We start from the raw sequence: 21489 nt of genomic DNA on the forward strand, positions 1-21489 counted from the left end.
CTGGTTTGAACTTTATTCTTGTCACCAAAAGGTATTTAGAAAGTCGTTCGATCCATATTTTTTTAAAAATCTAATTTGTTTAATTTAATTTCTAGAAAAGTTACGATTATTTTGTCACTGAAAAAAAATTTCAAACTTGAACAAGAATTTTAGGAATGATCAAAAAATGGATGAAAAGATTGCGATCTTGCCCAAGAATTTTAGGGATGATAAAAAAAAATAAAAAAATTGCCATCTTGGCCAATAATTAGTTTTTGGATCAGGGGCCACAAAATTTTTGAATGACCCCTAAATCGAGTTTTCGTATTTTTTTTATGGAATAAGCACATCATACTGAGTTAAGTGAAAGTTTGGGTTTGGCTACACTATACATAGTTCTCCAGATATAAGGCGTACATGAAAATTTTTGATTGAAATATGTTGGATCTTGGATCAGGGACCACAAAATTTTTGAACGCCCCATAAATCGAGTTTTTGTGTTTCTACGGAATAAGCACATCATACTGAGTTAAGTGATAGTTGGGCTTTGGCTACAATATATGTAACTCTCCAGATATAAAGCGTACAAGAAAATTTTTTAATTGTAATATATTGGATCTTTCGATTCAAAAATCAAAATTGAACGAGGAAAACTTAAGAAAGGAAAAAAAGTGCCTCTCAAAGACCCGGGTTCTCCAATTTTTGTTGGGGTTACACTCATTTACAGGCGGCCCTGCTCTAGGTTGCCCCAGGTATACTTCTTAGAAAGATTGAGTGAACATCATAACCGCATTGAAACAATGGTGGAGCAAAAAGAAAATTCCAGCCTTCCACAAGTAAGTTAATAACCGTAAATTACTTCCTTAAAGGGCACACGGATATCTCAGTGGTAGAGCGCTTACCCCTGGTGCGTGGGGTCCCTGGTTCGATTCCCGCCCAAGTGGACCCGGTGGACTACATCGTGTTTGTGTTTTTTTTCGGGTACTGGCGTTTTCTTCCACTTTCTCATTCCACCAATTCTTATATTATCATTCACTTGCTTAAATCATCGTTTCCGTTAGCCTAACGGGCACAATTGTGAAACTTAAACTCACAGATTTCCTTTAATTTCATTTTTACTTCCTTAAGCTAAGATCTGGCAAACAACTTTTTTTTTAAAGCCCTATTTTTACTGTCTGGCATACCTTGTATTGTGATTTCAATTGTAAAGTTTAATATAAAGTATGAGAAAAGTAAATAATATTGTGTTTTTAAATTAGAACTAAAGTTTTCCATTTTCTATTCATTTAAGATATTTATTAATCATCTAGTACAAAAATTACCTGCCAAATGCTTCCGCCTGGGCAACTGTGTCTGGAATGGTTTGTCCAAGTGTCTCCGGGAGGAATATTGTTAAACATCCAGCAATACAAGCCATACCACCAAATATCAGAAATGGAAGAACTTCTATATACGAACCCTAAAGTATGAGATATTCATTTACGTAATTACTGATCAATCCAAAATTAACAGGCTTTATGAAAAATGAAACAAACTCCTTTTTAAATTACATGGAATTACTTAATGACGTGATAGAATACATATAAATTAATCGGAAAGGAAAATATATTCTTACCAAAGTACTCATATAATAATTTGATAGATACGTTTCAATGATCAATTGTCGTCATCTTCATTGAGCGTTCCATAGGACATCGTGCTGGTTGTAGAATTACATACTCGGTTTAGTTACCTCTGTTGTTCAAATAGTAGTGATGGGCACAAAAACCGGTTTCTCGGTTTTTAGAAAAAACGAAACCGGTTTCGGTTTTCTCCCAAAAAAAACGGTACGGTTTTCACCGAAACCGGTTTCGGTTTTCTACAAAACCGGTTCCGGTTTTTTCCAAAATTTGGTCTATTTCTGACCAGAAGACTGTTTCGTTGTTCTCCGGAAACCGAATCCGTTTCCACAGAAATAGTTTTATGTGTTTTCCAAAGGTTTTCACCGAAACCAGTTTTGAAAAAACCGAACCTGTTTTGGAGAAAACCGAAATGTCGGTTTTTCGGTTTTACTAGAAACCGGTTCCCGGTTTTTATTTTTTAAAAAACGGTTTTGCCTATCCGTAATAAATAGTGTTAATGGATTTTGAATTATTATCTTTAAATTTCGGTGTTTTGGCAAAAGTAATTCTATAACGGGAAATCCTCTTTCAACATATTTACATTGGTGCCACCATGAATGTATTTTGAGGGTGATTTTCACTAGAAGCATTGTAGACTAAGTAAATGTCATATATTGGGTGTTCTAAAAATGGCGCAAACGGACTACAAGTCTACAGTATTCTACAAGTCAAAATATATATAATTATATACTTTTTGAGTTCTGGTCTGGAGACACGAATTGCACTATGTGGCAACCTCGCAGATAAAGAACCACAGAGTAGATCTAGAAATGTATCAAATAGTTATATCGATCCTTTTCAGACGCAAGTTAAAGTCGGTACGCATTGACCCTAGCACCATCTATTAGCGTGACAATCGATGTAACTGCTTGGTGGATTCCTAAGAGCAATGCTAATGCTTCCAAGTTAATCTACGACGTTGCCACGTTGCGAAATGTTTGATTCCTCATAGCGGTTGAAGGAGACCCGGAGGGTATATATATAACATTTTCGCCTTATTTTTACCTGTAGAATAGGGCTCTGTTGTCTGTGGACGCCATTTTAAAAACACCCGATATATATATATAGGGTGTTTCAAAACAACACCGACAACGTTTGGGAGGTGATTCCTGACACCAAGATAAGACAAAAAGTATAGACCAACGTGGGTGCCCAAATGTTTCCTTTTGGAGTTATAGGCTGCCGAAAACATGAAAAAATGAACTTAAAAGGTTCATAGCTCCAAAACTATGGGATTTATCGTAGCTGGGTCAAGACTTCACCTTGGAACTAATATGTGCGCTATCCAAAAATACATGTTTCAGAATCCTAAGGTACTCACGAAGCAATTTTTATAGAGGGAGTTTATTATTATTATTATTATTATTATTATTATTATTATTATTATTATTATTATTATTATTATTATTACCAGGGTAAGTAAAAATTATCCGCAATGTAATTATAACTTTTCTTACGTTGTTTATACTGCCCTAAGTTTTCGTTTATTTTATTGTTATACTGTTGTGGTCATGCTATGAAAGTTTGATCCTAATTCCTCCATTTGTCTTCCTTTTGTTTTATTGTTATGCTGTTCTGGTCACGCTATGAAAGTTTGATCCTAATTTCTCCATTTGTCTTCCTTTTGTTTTATTGTTATGCTGTTCTGGTCACGCTATGAAAGTTTGATCCTAATTCCTCCATTTGTCTTTCTTTTGTTTTATTGTTATGCTGTTCTGGTCACGCTATGAAAGTTTGATCCTAATTTCTCCATTTGTCTTCCTTTTGTTTTATTGTTATGCTGTTCTGGTCACGCTATGAAAGTTTGATCCTAATTTCTCCATTTGTCTTCCTTTTGTTTTATTGTTATGCTGTTCTGGTCACGCTATGAAAGTTTGATCCTAATTCCTCCATTTGTCTTTCTTTTGTTTTATTGTTATGCTGTTCTGGTCACGCTATGAAAGTTTGATCCTAATTTCTCCATTTGTCTTCCTTTTATCGTACATAGATCATGGCCGCTACATTAGACGTTTGCTCCAAAGAAGAACGTGACTTTATGAAACCCAAGTCTGTTAAGCATGATTTCGTACGAAAAAAAACATGACAAATTTCCAGACGATGTGCCACTTCATCAACAGTCACTCGTCTGTTTAACAGAACCATGTCACGTGCACGTAACATTTGTGCGACCATTGGTGAATTTTTTTCAATCCATTCGTAGACACTTTTCCCGTATTGTGCTGAAAGTTTTTGATACATTGCGGCCCCTGATACACCTTCTGACCACAAAAACCGGATCACCGCTCATTGTTCTTCTTTGGTGCAAATTTCTTATGGAGCGGCCATGATCTATCTGCAACAAAAGGAAGACAAACGGATGAATTAGGATCAAACTTTCATAGCATGACCACAACAGCATAACAATAAAACAAAAGGAAGACAAATGGAGGAATTAGGATCAAACTTTCATAGCATGACCACAACAGCATAACAATAAAATAAACGAGGACAGAGGTCAGCATGAACAATGTAATAAAAGTTATAATTACATTGCGGATAATTTTTAACTTACCGTACCCTCGTAATAATAATAATAATAATAATAATAATAATAATAATAATAATAATAATAATAATAATAATAATAATAATAATGAAGGAACTAGACTGATGCGTGATTATATCAATTAGATTACACTGTGGAGCATGTCTTAACTATTTATTGATGCCGAAATTTTCAATGGGAACCTCGACCTTCATCAGCGGCTTATTTTCTTACATAAACACCGTAGTATTTCAATAACATCTAATGGCTTCCATTTTATAATGAAAAGTCATTTAGGTAGCATACCTGTAACATTTTGAAAACAAAATGCATAGTCTCTACCACGAGGGACATAACAGCTTTAAATACACTACTTTTTCTGTTCCACCCATTTATTGCGGTTGCGGTTTTTTTTTTTTTTTTTTTTACTTTACCAGTGTTGTCGATAATAATATACTTACCTTCATATTATTATTATTGTAAAAACAAACTAACTAAAAAAATATACTGTGTAATCAACTGCAGAATACTATATTTCTACTGTAATTGCAGCCATATTTGCAAAGACAAGATTGAGGTTTAAATGTAAAATATTTAGCAAGCTCTGCGGCTTAAAAAAAATAAAAATAAAAAAATAAAAAAATAAAAAAACAGATTCATCGCATAGTATGTGGGCGTAAGGATTGGAACTGGAAAAAGAAATAGAAATAATTGTCACTCTACTTATGTATCTAGTGGCAATTTTCGTTGTGAATCATGTCGCGTTGAGAGCTTGTTGTATAGCTTGACCATCTATTATAAAAAACTTCAACAATGTTTATATGTAGAGAATCAAGCTCTACAAGAAGAATTAATGCTGAAGAAGGTATGATCTAAATCTCCTGAACCGGCGAACCGACTGAATGAATTGTTACCAAACAGAAATAATCAATATATATATATATTGGTGTGTGTGTGTGTTAATGAATCGCTGTTGCTCAGTGGAAATCTCAGGTACCTGGGTATCTAGTTCGATTCTGGATCATGTCAGGTAGGTTTTGTAGAGTAAACATCATGCTTGTAGGTTGTTCCGTTTTCTCTCATTTTCTTCGTTTCATCATTTTTCCAATTGCAATATATATCTATATCTCAGGAGGAAAAAGGTCCTGAAATTATAGTCACTCTAGCAATCTGATTTCCTTTCTTGTTTCCAAGTGTATTTTCATTTGGTTCCATCAGTGGCCGCTAGCGAGGGATGTTACATTGCTAAAAACAACGATTTTTCACTACAAGTGAAGGAAAATAAAACTTACCTAAAGTTCTTATTCTTGTATACGAGTTAGGATATTAGTCACCCTCCCTTTGAACTTGTAATGGTAAAATTGACATTTTTACCGACAGGACCCCCTTCACGAACCGCCACTGAATTCTATTCATATTTTTAGTACTACTTATGAGCAAAACGAAACTAGGTGAAATTTGAAATTAAATCTACGTGTTATAAAGATATACAAAACAAAATTATACTATCTGTGGGTACATACCAATAGGGAGACAAAAGGAGCAATCATAGCTCCTACCTGGGCAAGCGTGGAACCCATCCCCACTCCAGCATTCCTTAACACTGTAGGGAACACCTCCGCTGAGTATACATAGATCGTTGCATACGACGAAGTAATTCCAAATTTTCCCACCAGAAAGAGGAGAATTGTTGCCCATCGAATGTCTGTAGAAGAAAAACATTTATGAAATTTTAGAAAATGCCTCCCTAGTATATACATATATATACAGTATGGCGCTAAATTCGTTGTACAAAAGCAGAGGGGTGATTTCTGAGAGTAAAACAAACAAAAAAGTTCCAATAAAATAGGGCGAAAACCCCATCGTTTACGTGTTATGGGCTGCCGAAATCATGAAAAAATGAATTTTAAAGGTTCATAACTCCAAAACTATTGGACATACCTTGATTTGGTCAAGACTTCACTTAGGAACTAGTATGTGCCCTATCCAAAAATGCGTGTTTCAGAATCCTGAGGTGCTTCCACAACAATTTTTATAGAGGGAGTTTGCCTACGGACCTATGATATAAAGCACTCTCCAACTACCTTCATAAAAATTGTTGCGTGAGTACTTTAGGATTCTAAAACATGTATTTTTGGATAGAGCACATACTATTTCCTCAGTGAAGTCTTGACCCAACTACAGTAGGTCCCATAGTTTTGGAGCTATGGACCTTTAGAATTCATTTTTTCATTTTTCGGCAGCCTGTAACACGTAAACGATGGGGTTTTCGCCCTATGTTTATAGGAACTTTTTTGTTTGTTTTAATCTCAGGAATCACTCTTCTGCTTTTGTACAACGAATTTAGCACCATACTTTATATATATATATATATATATATATATATATATATATATATATATATATATATATATATATATATTTGTAATCTTTTAATTCTACCACATTGAACTTGGATGTGAGTGACAAGTATTTTCTGAATCAAAAAGCTCTGAAATTTCTTTTCTATCCAAAATTCCTTCGTAAATTAAAATATTCTCTTCCCTCTGCCTTTCGTTTGATTTCCCTAAATTCAAGGAAGTGAATGACATTCAATGTATCAAGAAGTCACAGACATACCAAAATTTGTGCTGTACTTTTAGCTGTTAAAATGAATGTTTTATCTGTTTGTGCGTCTCCACATTGCATTCTTAAAGTAGAGAAGGTATATAAATTGCGAATCAAACCCATTTCCCCGAATATACCTAATGCCTTGTTTTGTGCAGTTTAAAAGAAAAAAATTGTAATGGTAGTGAAATTCAGTGACTTCATTTGGTTTTCAGAACGAAACTTTCAAAAATTGTTTGTCCCTATGATTTGAAGAATACAGCTTAAGAGGATGTAGAACTGAAAGATTATTCCAGCGACCGTATAGCCGCAGCATTGACTGTTCTGTAGAGTGTATCAAGTAGAAAAAGAAAAAAAAAAAAAAAGGAAACTGAAGAAGAATAAAACTGTTCTTAAATAAGATCAAATACAGGGTGTCTCACATAAAATCAGTTCGCCTCACGAACGAGAATCAAGCAATACTTTAACAGCAACAATAAATAGATAATAATAACGTTAAACAGTTATCTGCTTATAAGAGATCCTGGAAGTGATTGCCAGGGCATTCAGGCATCGCTGACCTCGTTTGATGACGTTACCAGCAACACGCTGTAATTCTGCAGGCGTGATGTTGTTAGTTTCTCTATTAATGTTCCATTTAAGATCGTCTATTGTGTGAGGATTGTCAGTATATACTTTGCTTTTCAGTGTGCCCCATAAGTAAAAATCACACAATGTTAAGTCCGGGGACCTACCACAAGCACTGATTCAACACATAACATTTCCCGGCGGGAGCTCATGTGGTTGGGATTCCACGTTAATCAGTAAGTCCACGTCTCATATAGCCTCGCTGCTGAACGGGACGTAAAACTCAAAATCAATCAATCAACACATAACACATTGCAACAACTCAACAATACGAGTTTCTCACAACAACTGACGCACAAACACACTTCTGTACTTAACTTTCCGATAGAATGCATTGTAGCCAACTTTTAAGGCAGTGTTCTCATCCCACAAGCAATTTAACTAGAGATGATTAACCGTACGTGAGGCGTACCGGTTTTATGTGGGACATCCTGTAGTTTAAACTGAAAGAGGAAAAAATCTAGAATCAAATTTAAAGAAATAGTTTTGAAGAATATCTCTTTTTCTGAAATAGAAAATGTTCAAGACTAATGGAGAAACAATGAGAAGGTTATCGCAACCTATGGAGGGGAAGTAGTTGCTAGGAGAGCTTCCATTAAAAACATGAGAAAGAAAGGGACGTTAATTTTTGAAGGTAAAAGGTATAGGAAGCAGTTTGAACAAGAATAAACAACCGAAACAAGCAGTAAAGAAGATAAACAGAGTACAGATAAAAGCATACAAGAACCGAGTGAAGGCTCGTGAGGAAAACAAGTCGATGAACATTACAATTTATTCGCTACAACCTAAGAGAAGAAAACTTTCGTAATGTTCTACATCTTAACAATAACAGGTACAAGCTATGATATTACCTGCAATAAAATTGACGAGACAACTCATAGCTTAGAAAGCTGGTTTGCCCAAAACAAACTAATACTAAACACAGATAAATCTCTAATTTTCCATCGCATTCAAAATAAGCAGTGCGTAGAAATTGATATAATGTTAAATAATCATAAAATAATACTCAAACATTGCAAAACCACGATCAGGAATTGTAACTATCATTCTATTTACAGGTTTCTGTAATTCCTGAATCTTTAAACTTTCAAACTTTCGACTCTCCTCTTGAGTCTTGGTCATGGATGTTAAAAACGGGAAGAAAAAGAACAGAAGCACCAAGGAATAAAAAGGAACGGACTTACCAAGGGGAAGAGGTTTGTTATAACAGTTAAAAGGAATTTAAATTCCGATAAATCCGAAACCGACAGAAAGGATAAAAAAATGGATTGGATTGCCTATTTTTCCCCAGATTGACAACTCCATTAAATAGCACCTATACACAATACAGTTTTCGTACAGCATTAAAACCACCTAAAACTATATATATGAAACCACCTAAAATTTAGTTATATATAAAACAATTTAAGAGTTATTACACGGATCCTAATGAAAAATCGGGTATTTACGAAATAAGATGCAGTTGCTAAGAGAGTTATAAAGGCAAAACGAAAAGAAATTTAACAGTCAGAGTAAAGGAACACATTAGAGATTCAAAAGCAAAAAAATCCGGTGTCAGGTTTATCGAAACATTTAAAAGAAACGCAACATTGGGTAGAAGATTCAAAAGTTTTATTTGGAGCTAGAGATGAAGTAGAGACACTGGTTTTTGAAAATGTATTTATTCCTTTAAAAAAAATAATAATAATAAATCTAGACAAGGGATGGCTGAGTGACGAATGGGAGGCGGTAATTACAAAATTCTCACAGCATTGGCATGATAATAAAAACAACATGAGTTGGCAACATTCCAACAAAAAACAAGAAAGTGCACATACTGACTCCACCATATTTTAGTTCGCTTGAACATCATCTGCAGATTCCTATCTTTTTTATTTCTTGATGTTTCTGTTTTTTTCCTTACTGTTTTTAATCTCCGTGACCAAGACTTCAGGGGAGAGTCGAAAGCTTCGAGGAAGGAGGGGAGCGAACTCTAAAGATTCAGGAATTACAGAAATCTGTATTGTAGAGAATATTTCTTTTGACCCTGGTCAACAGGCAGGTTCTCTCTCCTACTCGAGTGCAAGTAGTGTTGCCAGCTCATACATTAAAAAAATAATATTGTAGCTGCGTGATAGTCTTATTCCAACACTTACATTTATTATCAGGATTACAGCAACAACTATTACTCACATAAATTATTTCCGGTATACATCCAAAGCAAATTTCTACATCTGCGATCATTGGTACTAAACTTTAGAATTTCACAAATTAGTAAACTTTGGTGACACTTTTTGTTTATTGAAGGGATGCAAGGATTACTGATACATGTGGAATTTGCTTTCTGCTTTCCAGATGCTTTTCCCTGAAGGAGGAAAAATGCTCAAAAACACAATGCTCAGCTCCGCGGAATCTGTTTGTTTAACCATTTTTTTTTTTAAATGTGTTTGCTTCAGATTCAGTGAGGTTTCAACATTCAACAGACAATTAACGAAAAATTAGGGGAACCAATTTATTTCTTACCAATGACAATGGTTACACGGAAGCCAGTAACTGGAAGTGCTCTTTTGGAGGAGTATTCCGAACGACATGCTTGCCATTGCAATCTGTATATTGAATAGTAATCGGTAAGTATACATTCCCATTAGCCTAGGGTTACCATATCAATATTATTGAATGTCAGACGTTCTTTCAGTAAAAGCATGACTCAGTTTTTTTTTTTTTTTTTATTTATTTTTAAGAAAGACCATTAATTTTTGAAAAGTCTTTTTTTTTTTTTCTACTTTAAAATTCTGCTCATAATGTTGAAGCCGTTTCGTTTTAAACGGGAAAATCCCTTCGGCAGTCTTTGTCCAGGCTCTCTTCGATTCTAAAACAGAGCGATGACGCCAAATATCAGATTAGTTTTAATACATTAAGGTCTTACATCAGATCGGATCGCCACTTGGGTATGCTATTCACGTCACTTGGGTTTCTCTGTTCAGTTGTTTCGTTTTGGAAATAAAAGTGAACACACTTTTCATTTTTACTAAGAGTAAGATATCCTACTGAGCGTATTATTATGGACTTTTCAGGACAGAGTGTATCACACACACACACACACATAGTATATATATATATAGTAGATTGAAACAATATTATATGTTGAAATGTGTAATAAATTCTGTCGTTTCATTGAAACATACCGTAAAATTTGGTATAACTTTGGTTAAACAAGCAAATTCTCTTTTTAAAGGAGAAAGGTTAACCCCTACTACCAATACACGTGATTCCTGGTTCAATCCTTGGTGGAGGACATAGCCTTGGAAAGAAGACAGCAATACCTCAGGTCACATTGCAATATTAAATTCACTGTTTTTATACTTTCGGAGTTGTGTGAACTAGTGATGATTTCAAGGGACGCCCTGGGGAGGAAATTCCATCGCTCTCCAAAAGCTAAGAAATTTTTCTAGGTGCATATCCCAACCATGTTCAACGTATGTTATCAGTTTTATCTCAGTGCTATTTTCACTCCCTCCACATATGAGATGGTGGTGTAATCTATGAGTTCGTACTACTGCCGACAAGGGTGTGTGTGTGCACAGTTGCGCAAGCGTAGTGCGTCCGTCACATGCTTGGTAAGCTACATAGTCTCAAGAAACCTTTCCAGTAAAAAAGTAGAATGATAATATATTCAAACTCAACCAATTTTTTGTGACTCTGGCTAAATCACAATCTCTCGTGGGAAACTCACATATTTTCACTGGTCTCAAAGCTCAATAAACTGCTCTATGCATTATAATCAATCAAACATGTTTTACAACTAGATACGATTCGTAACATATATTTCGGACTCTTTGCAGTCTTTACTTACATATGGTATAATCTTCTGGAAAAATTCCTAAAAAAGTAACATGCTGTTCATGATTCAAAAAAAAAAAAAAAAAAAAAAGTTTTAAGAACTATAGCAGGGGCCGAAATAAATAATACGTGTAGAAACTTATATAATATTGCCTTTACCCTCACTTTACATATTTCGAATATTGCTCTTTGTAAAAAAAAAAAAAAAATAAATAAATAAATAACATTGACTTACTTAACACACCTTCAAAACATATAAATACGATAATAGGCGTAAATATAAAATTCCCAGCAAACAGCACTGCACGAAGTTATACGAAAATATACAATGTTTATGGGTACCATATTATATAATAAACTTTCTCAATATATCCGTACAGAACAAAGAGGAGAATTCAAGAGCTTAATGAAAAAATATCTGTTACAGCACTGCTTTTATTCCGTCAATGAATTTTTAGATGTGTGAATCTATTTGCCTACTGATAGGCAGGGCCGGCTCTACTATATGTGCAACACGTGCTTTTGCACAGGGTGGCAACTATCGAAAGGTAGTAAAATTTATCATAACTATATTATTTAAAACAAATATTTCTTGTTGGAAACAGACTTCATGATGATGGTAGTTAAATTTATCAAGCTGACACTCTATTTGAATACTGCATTAAATCATGTTTAGGTCGCATTAGTTTAAGGTCACATGGACAGTGCTAAAGTAAATGACCAAACAAATCCCAACATGAAATGCTTGATTGTTGTCAAATACAAGAACTCAATTCTCGAACAGCAGCGAAGACCTGTTCCATTTAGTTAGTTTATCACAGTTTTGATACGAAAACTAGTCTTGTCTTTGTTACAAACAAGTTCCATATTATTGAATGTGGAAACAAGATTAAAAAAAAAAAAAAAAAAAAAAAAAAAAAACAGATGTAGAAGGAAAATCAATAAATAAAGATAAAAGAGCTAGTTGTACTAGAATTGCAAACTGATATATTGAGAATGAAGCTTGATATTGAATTGTATAAAAAGGATTACCATCTTTTCTCTGCATGAGTGTTTGCTTTATCTTTCACTAATATAATATATTGTTATTTGAAGGAAAAAAACAGGCACAACGAGATTGTGTTTGTAGTATTTAGGCCTTTCTGAGTGCCAATGCACTTTCCTCTGCTTCGTTATTAATAATGGATTAGCATACTTAAAATCGTGGGTTTTAAGATTTGTTCTTCCTGGAGAAAGGGTGCGGAAAAATGCCTAGGGCCAGCCCTCCTTACAATATTGCCTCAGTCATGTGAACAGGGTGATCGGAAATAATGATTAACACATCTAATGCAATGCAATACAACACAAATATTTTAAACTGTTATATTCTGTATCAATAGTGAATATGTTTCGTGCATTACAAACTTTTCGTGACATACAGATCTCAAAATAATTTAACGAAACACCTGTCTCTATATTTATAATTATAGAATCTGTAATAAAATCACTTACCATTAGGCACAAAAGCTGCAGCACAAAGTGTCAACCCACTTAGGATCAGCGACCCGTATAAGGTTTTCTTTCTTCCCAATTGCGTCATTAAAATCCAAGCAACTGTGTATCCCGGAATCTCGACTAGACTTACAAGAATAAAATTTAAGAAAATATTTCCTGCTAAGCTTGTTGAGTGTAAAGACATTCCATAGTACACCAACGCATTTGTGATCCTAGTTTTTATAAGAAAAGAAACAATATGTACAAATTAATCTGAGCTTTAATTAATCTATTATGTAAAGGCGAATGTAAATTTCTGCCTGATTGCATCATGCAATAACTACTCAGCTAATGATGATTATGTGGCCTGATGTTATCATCTTTTGCGCTTCCAAGATTAATATGATATTATAATGTTTAAAATGCATATTGTAATATACCACGTGGTTGTGTTTACTAACACTCGACATGTGCTTCTACTTACAAACATCAACCAAGTGTGCCTTACTGCGGAGTACTATAGCTGCAGGCGACGGTGACAACAGTGACACCACTGGTCATGTGACGAAGAAGGAACAACAGCGCCAACGTCTCACCTCGAGCACCTATATAACAGGGAAGATACCAAGGAAAAACATCAGTCTCAACTGGTCAACTCGCCTACCTTGGCTTGCAATGGAGTCCTGGAAGTACTTCACCTAAACCCAAAGCCTCTAGCTTGCAATGGAGACGATGGCTTCCTTTTCCTCCTGGCTTGCAGTGGAGCTTTCCAAAACCTTTACCTTTATATCTCTCTACTTGCAGTGGAGCACTGGGAGATTCCTTATCACAACACCGGCCTAACTTATCGTGGAGCTTTTGTCGGGACTCTAACCCCTTTCTGATTGGAGTGAAGCATTGAGTCCTCACGTAGCTTGCTTAGTTAGAATTCCTTCCCGAAACCGTCAGGTCGAAGAGAAACCTACTTTTACCCAAACATTAGAAAATTTGTATCTATTTTGTATTACAATAGAATTTTGTAATAAAATCATGACTTATGCGAAAAATTAAAGTATCTCACGAGCACATCAAGTTAGAAAGATGAAACTTAGTGTATAAACTCTTTAGGAATAAACGGACCAATGTAGCTACATGTAGCAATGGACCATTAGCTACATGTTGATATCAACACACACATTGGCCACATTTCAATATCGACCATGCGATCCCACTAGTGACATTCATTTAGTTTACCCAGTTTCTTAGTGAGTCCCCTTGCACAATTTCAACTTGGCCTCAGTTGTTGCATAGTTATTGGTATGCAACTGTGCAGATCATATTGCATCGGATTGATGGAATATTATTGGTGAATTGGCAATGGCTTTCATGTTCTTGATGCTATTCCTTACATTTCCGACGCGTTGAACTCAAGTTTACTTAGTATGAGTGCATTTCTGGGCACTTCTCGTTACGTGTTTCCAAACATGTGAATCATCCTGATTCATCTGTTGTTCTCTACCGACACTCCAGATGTCTTTCTAGAGCAGCTGAGTACAAATTCGCTACACTTAATACTCAGAACGCCATTGTTGGCCAGTATCCGTACCTGGCGATTATGTAACCACACACAACGGGAAATAAGGTGTCCACCGTTTTGTATTTGTTCCAGATATCGACTTAATTCAAACGAATTATTGTTACCTGGTAGAAACCCTATCAATTCATATCCATTTAGACCAATTTTCATTTGGCAGATTATCCGGGACTCCCTACGTTCCTTTGGGGAATCCCTTGCGCGTGCATGGTAGGATTGTGAAACATGCAAAATTCAATAGAGCAGGTATGACTTCTTCAGTAAATTTTTTACCCGCCCTCTTTACGTTGGATAGTTTCCGAACTATTGGCGTCTGAAAGTCATTTTCCCACGCTTTCGGCACCTTGTAGATCTGAAACTATGTCCGATAGCCGAAAGTTCAAGAGAACTTTTTTCTTGTCTCAGTGGCAGGAGTCACCTCCCAAGAGTTGTAACACTTATTTTGCAACACACGATATATATATATATATATATATATATATATATATATATATATATATATGTGTGTGTGTGTGTGTGTGTGTGTGTTACACCATAACTCTGGAACGCCCGAAGCAATTTCAACCTATCTTGGAACACGTATGGTTTACAATGTGGGAAATTAATATATTACGTAGATAAGTCGCCCCTAGCAACCCTAGGGCTGAAATGGGACACATGTAAAAATAATCGAAAACGACCGATATTAGAGTCCAATCCATAGTTTTCAGAGTCGCTGGGATTATTGGTGACAATCGAGATGACATTAAAATCCAAGTTTAGGCAAGAAGAGGCATGTCAAGTGGTCTCGGAATCGGCAGAGGCGGTAACATCTAAGGTGTTGCAACAGAATTGACAGGGGCATTACTCATATTTATCTATTTCATTAATTTCTTTATTTTTGACAAGGAACGACGAAGATGTTTTCCAAGAATTAACTGGGGCAACGCCCAAGCCATTGCTCTTTGTCATTTACTTCACTAATTTCTTTATTTTTAACAAGGGTGTGGAGACGGCAACGCCATAGGCGTTGCTCTTAACCTTACTTTTTCCGTACATGTCACCAGGCCTTGGAATCAATCGGGGCGCCAATGCTTAAGGAATTACTTTTCGCTATTTATTTCACACGTTCTATTTGTACAGTGACAAGCTACAGTGTATGTAGTATTATTTTTTTTTTTTAAATTTTGGTCCTAATAATTTTAAACCTCACTGCATAACAATAGAATGTATGATTGTGTTTTACTGTATAAATTTTTTAAGTTTATATCCTGAATCCGTTTTTGTTTGTGTTTAAATAAAATTAATTTAGAAGTTTCAGAATAATTAGGTATGTAGGTTTTTGGGAAATAATTTTTCTGTTTATATATTAATTTTTCTCCGTAATTTTTTGTGTATGATATTCTCATTTGGATAATTATAAAATATACATTATTATTTCGATGTAATTCATATTTTACTGCTTGCATAGAATTTTCTGAATTTTCCACCAATCCGAAATCCGGTAGGACACTTAGGACCGCCTTCGTCCAGACGAGATACCCATATCCTGCCAAAATATGGTTTTATCTAGTTTTTTTTACAATTTTTCATTCGTTTTGTAATTCCGCCGCGCGAATCCTGCGTTCTGATTGGGAACTAGGTGCAACCTTAGTAGTTTGGCGCGTTTCTACAATGTCTTTGTTCGAGAGCAGTAGTGGAGGCAATATCTCACGCATCCCCGCTGTACAAAATTTCACAAATTTTCCAGGAAAAGCTACCATACACCAGGGAATATTAATCTAAATCTGATATAAACAGCATAGGAGCAAAATGAGGTCCTAAACTATTAGAATTTGATCTGAGAAACGAACAGGAAGATATGAAATATGGAATCTCGTGCCGTGATCACCATGTTTGAAATCATAAACATCCTACGACAGGTTTGAAGTGCCAGTGGATCGGTTTTCCGGTTTTGTGAGCTTTTCAAACTAAGATTTGGAGATTCGAAAACGTTTAAGATTTTCCCGTTTTCTGAGCAATCCATATATAAATTAGTTCCGTTGTGGTTCTGCATATTTATTTTGTAATATAGAATGTGTAGTTCGTCTTCAAATAGTATACAGCGCATTTTTCGGTGCAAATTTTATTCCTCACTTGACAGCACCATTTAACGCGAGGAACCAATTGCACGTCGCGAGTCATTTATCAATGGCGATAGTTTAGTGAACTGAGCCAAGTTAAAAACAGTGGTTTTCCATATATATTCTGAATTAGTCGACTGCTACCGCTTCCGTAAGTAATTAAATAATGATAGTACACTGTGTATCGAAATATAAATATCCGATAGATGTCCATTTATTACATAGAGTGTAGTATAATGTCAAGATATGTTGTATAATTGTAAACTAAGGGTTTGTTGCTTTTCCCGATTGGTTGCAATATGATGGGTACGTTCTGTTGCTATGATTTCTTAAATTCGACAAACATTTAAATGTGTATAGTATACCGCTTTGTAATTAAATGTTATTCTTGTCCTTGTGATGTAATCTGACCTATATTTGTGTCTAACACCACTATGTATCACCTTACTAATTGCATGTTGGGTGTAGTAAAGAAGCAGGTTATCGTGACTCATGGTTATGGTTAGATGTATCCATAAACATTGTGAAACCAAAATCCTTTGATATAATTATATCTCTATGTCCTTTCAGTGACTTATGAATCTCCAAAATCAGATAGTGTCATTCATCTAAGTGAAATTACTGTGATTGCTTCGTAACAGCAAAAAGCAATTTAATTTAATAGTTTAAAGTTTCTATGACATTTCCGCATAGGGCGTCTTTCATAATGAATAATCTTCCTAAATCGTCGTGCTCTAAATTATATCAACGTACCTCTGATTTTTTGAAATCTTCAAGATATTTTGATTTTGACTATACACCCAACTAAGTAATGAGAATAAAGATTTAGTCTGTTCGGAACTGCAAGTGGAAATTTAAGTAGGTCTAAAGACTAATATAATATAGTCTAATAACTATGCATACGTAATATGTATCAGTTCGAGATAAATAATTATCATAGTATGTGTATGTTGAAGAAGGATACAGCGTGCGTGGGCACCTGACGAGTGAAATATGGACATGCTAAATAAGTGATATTATCTAAAGCAACGAGAAAATATACTCGTACAGTGAAATTTTCTCTTTTTTCGTAGAACTACAACGAATGAGATTCGATCTCTTATCACGAATGTTCGATTTGTAGTAACCTTTGTTAAATTTCACAATCTGAATATTGATAGATATGTTCTAACGTTTTATATATACTAATATATATATATATATATATATATATATATATATATATATGTGTGTGTGTGTGTGTGTGTGTGTAACTATCTTTTCTAGTGTTCTTATCATCAGGAGATGTAATAAATATTACAAAACTGTAGTTATGTAATACTTTCCTTTCTAAAGCAATACTTAACCTATTTACCTGTATGAATACATTGTCAAATATGGTATGAATGTGATTGAATGAATAGTAATTCTCGTCTTACGTAGAGAATTTTAAAATTTAGTGCAAACTAATAACCTTTGTTATGTGTATATTTTAATTGCAAAATGTGTTTACATATAATCCATGATCTAGGTTATGAAGATTACTAACTGAATAATTTGAAACGGCTCTATAAGGCAAACCAAAGCAACGGAGTGGAACTAGGGATAATAACTGTTTTGTCCAAGAACCCCAATTCATGGATAATAAGCTTATCACCTGGATTTTCCCCCCTGACTAACTCAAATACGATTTTGATTCATTGTGCAAGATTCAGTAAGCGAATAAAGATTACTTCATAACTAGAAACGATGAATAGGACAATCAACTTAACATTTCTTATTATCTGAACTGGATCTAGGTGACTCCGACTGGTGCATTTACCTGGATCCAGGACAGAGTTGTATGGGTAAACATGTGTCTTGCAATAAACCGTTCAGACTCGATTCTCAAGTAATAGAACGGAAATATAAAGAACCTCTTGTACCTATTTAAGTTTCTTTACTATATTTCGATGATTATCCTGTATTTCTTCGTTTCTATTTCTTTTCCTCCCCCTTTTATCTTTTTCTGTCTTCACCATAGACCATTCAATATACTTTTCCTGTAACAGTTACCTTTGGCCTTTTATCATCTCCGACATAATATATTTCCATCAGAAGACCTTCCTAATCCTTTTTCCTCCTTCTCTTCTTCTTCCTCTGCTCCCTTTACCTTCTCCTTGACTTCCCTATATATCTCTCTCAGTCTTTCTTTATTTTAATAAAACTGAAGGAAAGTCGTGACTGGGAGTTGTTGCCATATGCGCGGTCAATAGGTTTAGTTCTTTTTATCTTCGGAAGTCCGATATTGTATAACCATTAAAGAAATATATATAAATATTAAATTTATCAATTAATTTCCTTCGTTTATTAAATCAACATATCTGATGGTTGAGTATTCAGAAGTTCAAAATGGCGACCACTTTTTCTTCTTATTGTCACTTCCAACTTTCCTTTTTCATATTACTTTCAAGGAAGCGTCGGGATGATAACTCCGAAGGCTTGAGGATGAAAAGGGTTTAACATTACGATTTTTGATAGTTACATGTTAACTGAAATTCATATCCCAAGGGGAAATGATTCACGTCTTTCCCGTAAACATATTCTCGCTCTGCGAAGACGGGACGTTCCAGCTAGTTAAAGAATAAGTATACATAAAAAGCGTGAAACAAAAACATTAAGCTTTCGAGCTACAATGAATTATCGTCGATTTTAGAAAAAGGAAGAGAAGCGAGAGAGGGGGAGAGAGAGAGAGAGAGAAAGAGAGGGACAAGAAGATGGAAGTGCTTAAAGTATTACGTCCTAGCCACGGGCCAAACTATATGAAGTGACCCAATGAAGGTTGTTTATAAATTTTTATTTTTTTCATTTTTTAAAAATATACCATTACCACATTAGGAGCACAAACTCTTTTTTTAAATTTTAGTCCTAGCCCCTTTATGTGTGACGGATACTTTTGAGTTAAGTTGGGTTTAACGTCCATTTCAGCAGCGAGGCTATATGAGACGGGGCCTACTGATTAACGTGAAATCCGAACCACATGATCTCCCGCCATGGATACTTTTGTTGAGCAGCTCGTCCCGATTAATGGCTTTATAGATGTTAGCATAAATTTGTATATCTTAGGACTATATTATTCAAAACTATTGCAATAAACACTATTTTCTACAGTACTTTGTTTTCTTTAATTTTGTCTCTTATCATGAAAAGCCGCAATTGAATCCTAAGAGGTGAACACTTTTATAATCATTTACTTCCTTATAGGAATTACTTATATAATATCCTAGCTATGACAGGTATTACTATTATAATAATCTTCAATTCTTATGGGAATTAGTTGTACATTGGGATTATTAAAACTTTTGAATATTGAGTTAGATTTAAAGCTAAGAATAGATTTATTATTTTATATGTGTTATTATTTTATATATTCCATATTATATTTTGGCAATTTTAAGCTACTGTCTTTCTTAATTTTAACATCAATGAAAGAATTTGGGCCATCTAACAGATAATATTTGTATTATCTTTTGATCTACAAAATTCGAGACCTACTTTCTATAACCCAATATTGAAGAAAAATGAAATGTTTTTTTTTTAGTTTAACGTCTTACGATTATCCCCGTAGGCTAAAGTAGGCGGATGATCAATCAAAATGAAATATTGTGTAATTATTTTGTGTTCTCCTACGGGGAACTGAACCTTGGACCACGTGCAGACACACGCATTAGGCACTAGAATAGCGGGAAGGGCTATGATTCAATATTAAACTACACATACAACATACTCAGATGCGATTATTAAAAGAAGCATGGTGTACTAGGGTTTTCACGGATTTCTCCTATTTCCTATCACATTTTGATTCAATATATTGTTCCATAATCATTCACTTTCATAGCTCCTCCGTACCCTTTAGCCTAAGGGGTATAACCGTAGAACGTTTACATTTCGTTTAAAGAAAGGTATTTTAAGATAAGAATATAGTGCTACATTTGAGCCATGACAGCTTGTTAGAATTTTTCATCTAAAACAATTTGGGGAACATTAAAAGAAATAGAAGAATTTTCAAGATACTTACCAGTTAAAATATATATTTAAACTTCTAAAAAGTAATTTTTTGGATTGAAGCATTTCTTTTATATTGGAACTCTGTGACATGCGTGGACTTGCCTATCAACAACAAAACAAAACAGAATGAGTAAATCTAAATTTTGTCTGGCAGAGTCCAATCGTTCAAGTAGTATGAAAAAGACTAAACGTCTGTTATACTTTCAATGGTACACTAAGAAAGTTACACCGGGTTTCCGATACTAAAGCGAAGACGTATACCATTTAACCATGAGAGAACTTTTCTTACATGTCAATCCGTACATTTAGGAGGTTTAATCACTGCGAAATTAAAATACAGCTAATTTTACAATTATTATGTAATATCTTCAAATAGATGAAAGATAATCGAAATGTGGAACAAGACAATATTATTTTGTATGAGATATGGGTATCAAGAGTCAGCATGTAGCTTTCCTTTTGCAATCATTTAAAAACGCGAAAATAAATAATGATGTTCTACATGGCTCTAAATCGAAAGCAGACAAGTGAGTCGTGATAACGGTAACATATGTAAAATAATATTGTCTAGCAAGCTCTTGTTCCACTTCTCGATTATCTTTTATCTATTTGATAATATCACATAAGTACTGTAAAATTAGCGGCATTTTAATTTCTTCGTGATAGAGTCTCTTCAGACATTCTTATAATCTGCCATAGGATTCTTTAAAAAAAATATTGCAATAAGTGTTAAAAAAACTTTTTTCTTGTAACCTACAGAATTTAATCTTTTTTATTCTTTTATTTTAAATATTCCACTATTTTTTCTAAAGCATGTACTATATTTTAAGTTAAAAAATGTCCAAAAACTTTTAATCGTAGAATCATTAGATTTGACAGTAAATTGATCTTTGATTGCGATTATTAAAATGAATTCAATAAGCAACGCATAATTAACGCCTTCAAAGAATAATAATTTTGTGTACAAACTCCCTTTCATTGGGAGATTTCAAGCATTTTTAGCCTAACATTACATAATATCTATGACTATAATGATCTCAGTAAAGACAAATGGTCTGTATATCATTTACTGATATACAGACGATGTTATTCGTTAAG

At 34.4% G+C, this 21489-nt stretch overlaps 1 protein-coding gene across 2 annotated transcripts in view; it reads right to left on the reverse strand.

Moving 5' to 3' along the window:
• Positions 1–21489, reverse strand: part of LOC145664680 (organic cation transporter protein-like) — a 148963-nt gene that overhangs the window by 1900 nt on the left and 125574 nt on the right. Inside the window, exons 7-9 of one of the 2 annotated variants that reach the window (XM_081731536.1) lie at positions 12709–12923; positions 5688–5869; positions 1302–1438 (exon numbers count right to left, since the gene is read on the reverse strand). In XM_081731536.1, the coding sequence (XP_081587662.1) occupies positions 1302–1438; positions 5688–5869; positions 12709–12923 (534 nt within the window). The remainder of the gene's footprint in view (positions 1–1301; positions 1439–5687; positions 5870–12708; positions 12924–21489) is intronic. The other variant, XM_081731545.1, reaches the window with a different exon arrangement.

Source organism: Thermobia domestica, chromosome 1, assembly GCF_964235325.1.
Source record: "Thermobia domestica chromosome 1, izTheDome1.hap1.1, whole genome shotgun sequence".
NCBI classification, from domain to species: Eukaryota; Metazoa; Arthropoda; class Insecta; order Zygentoma; family Lepismatidae; genus Thermobia; species Thermobia domestica.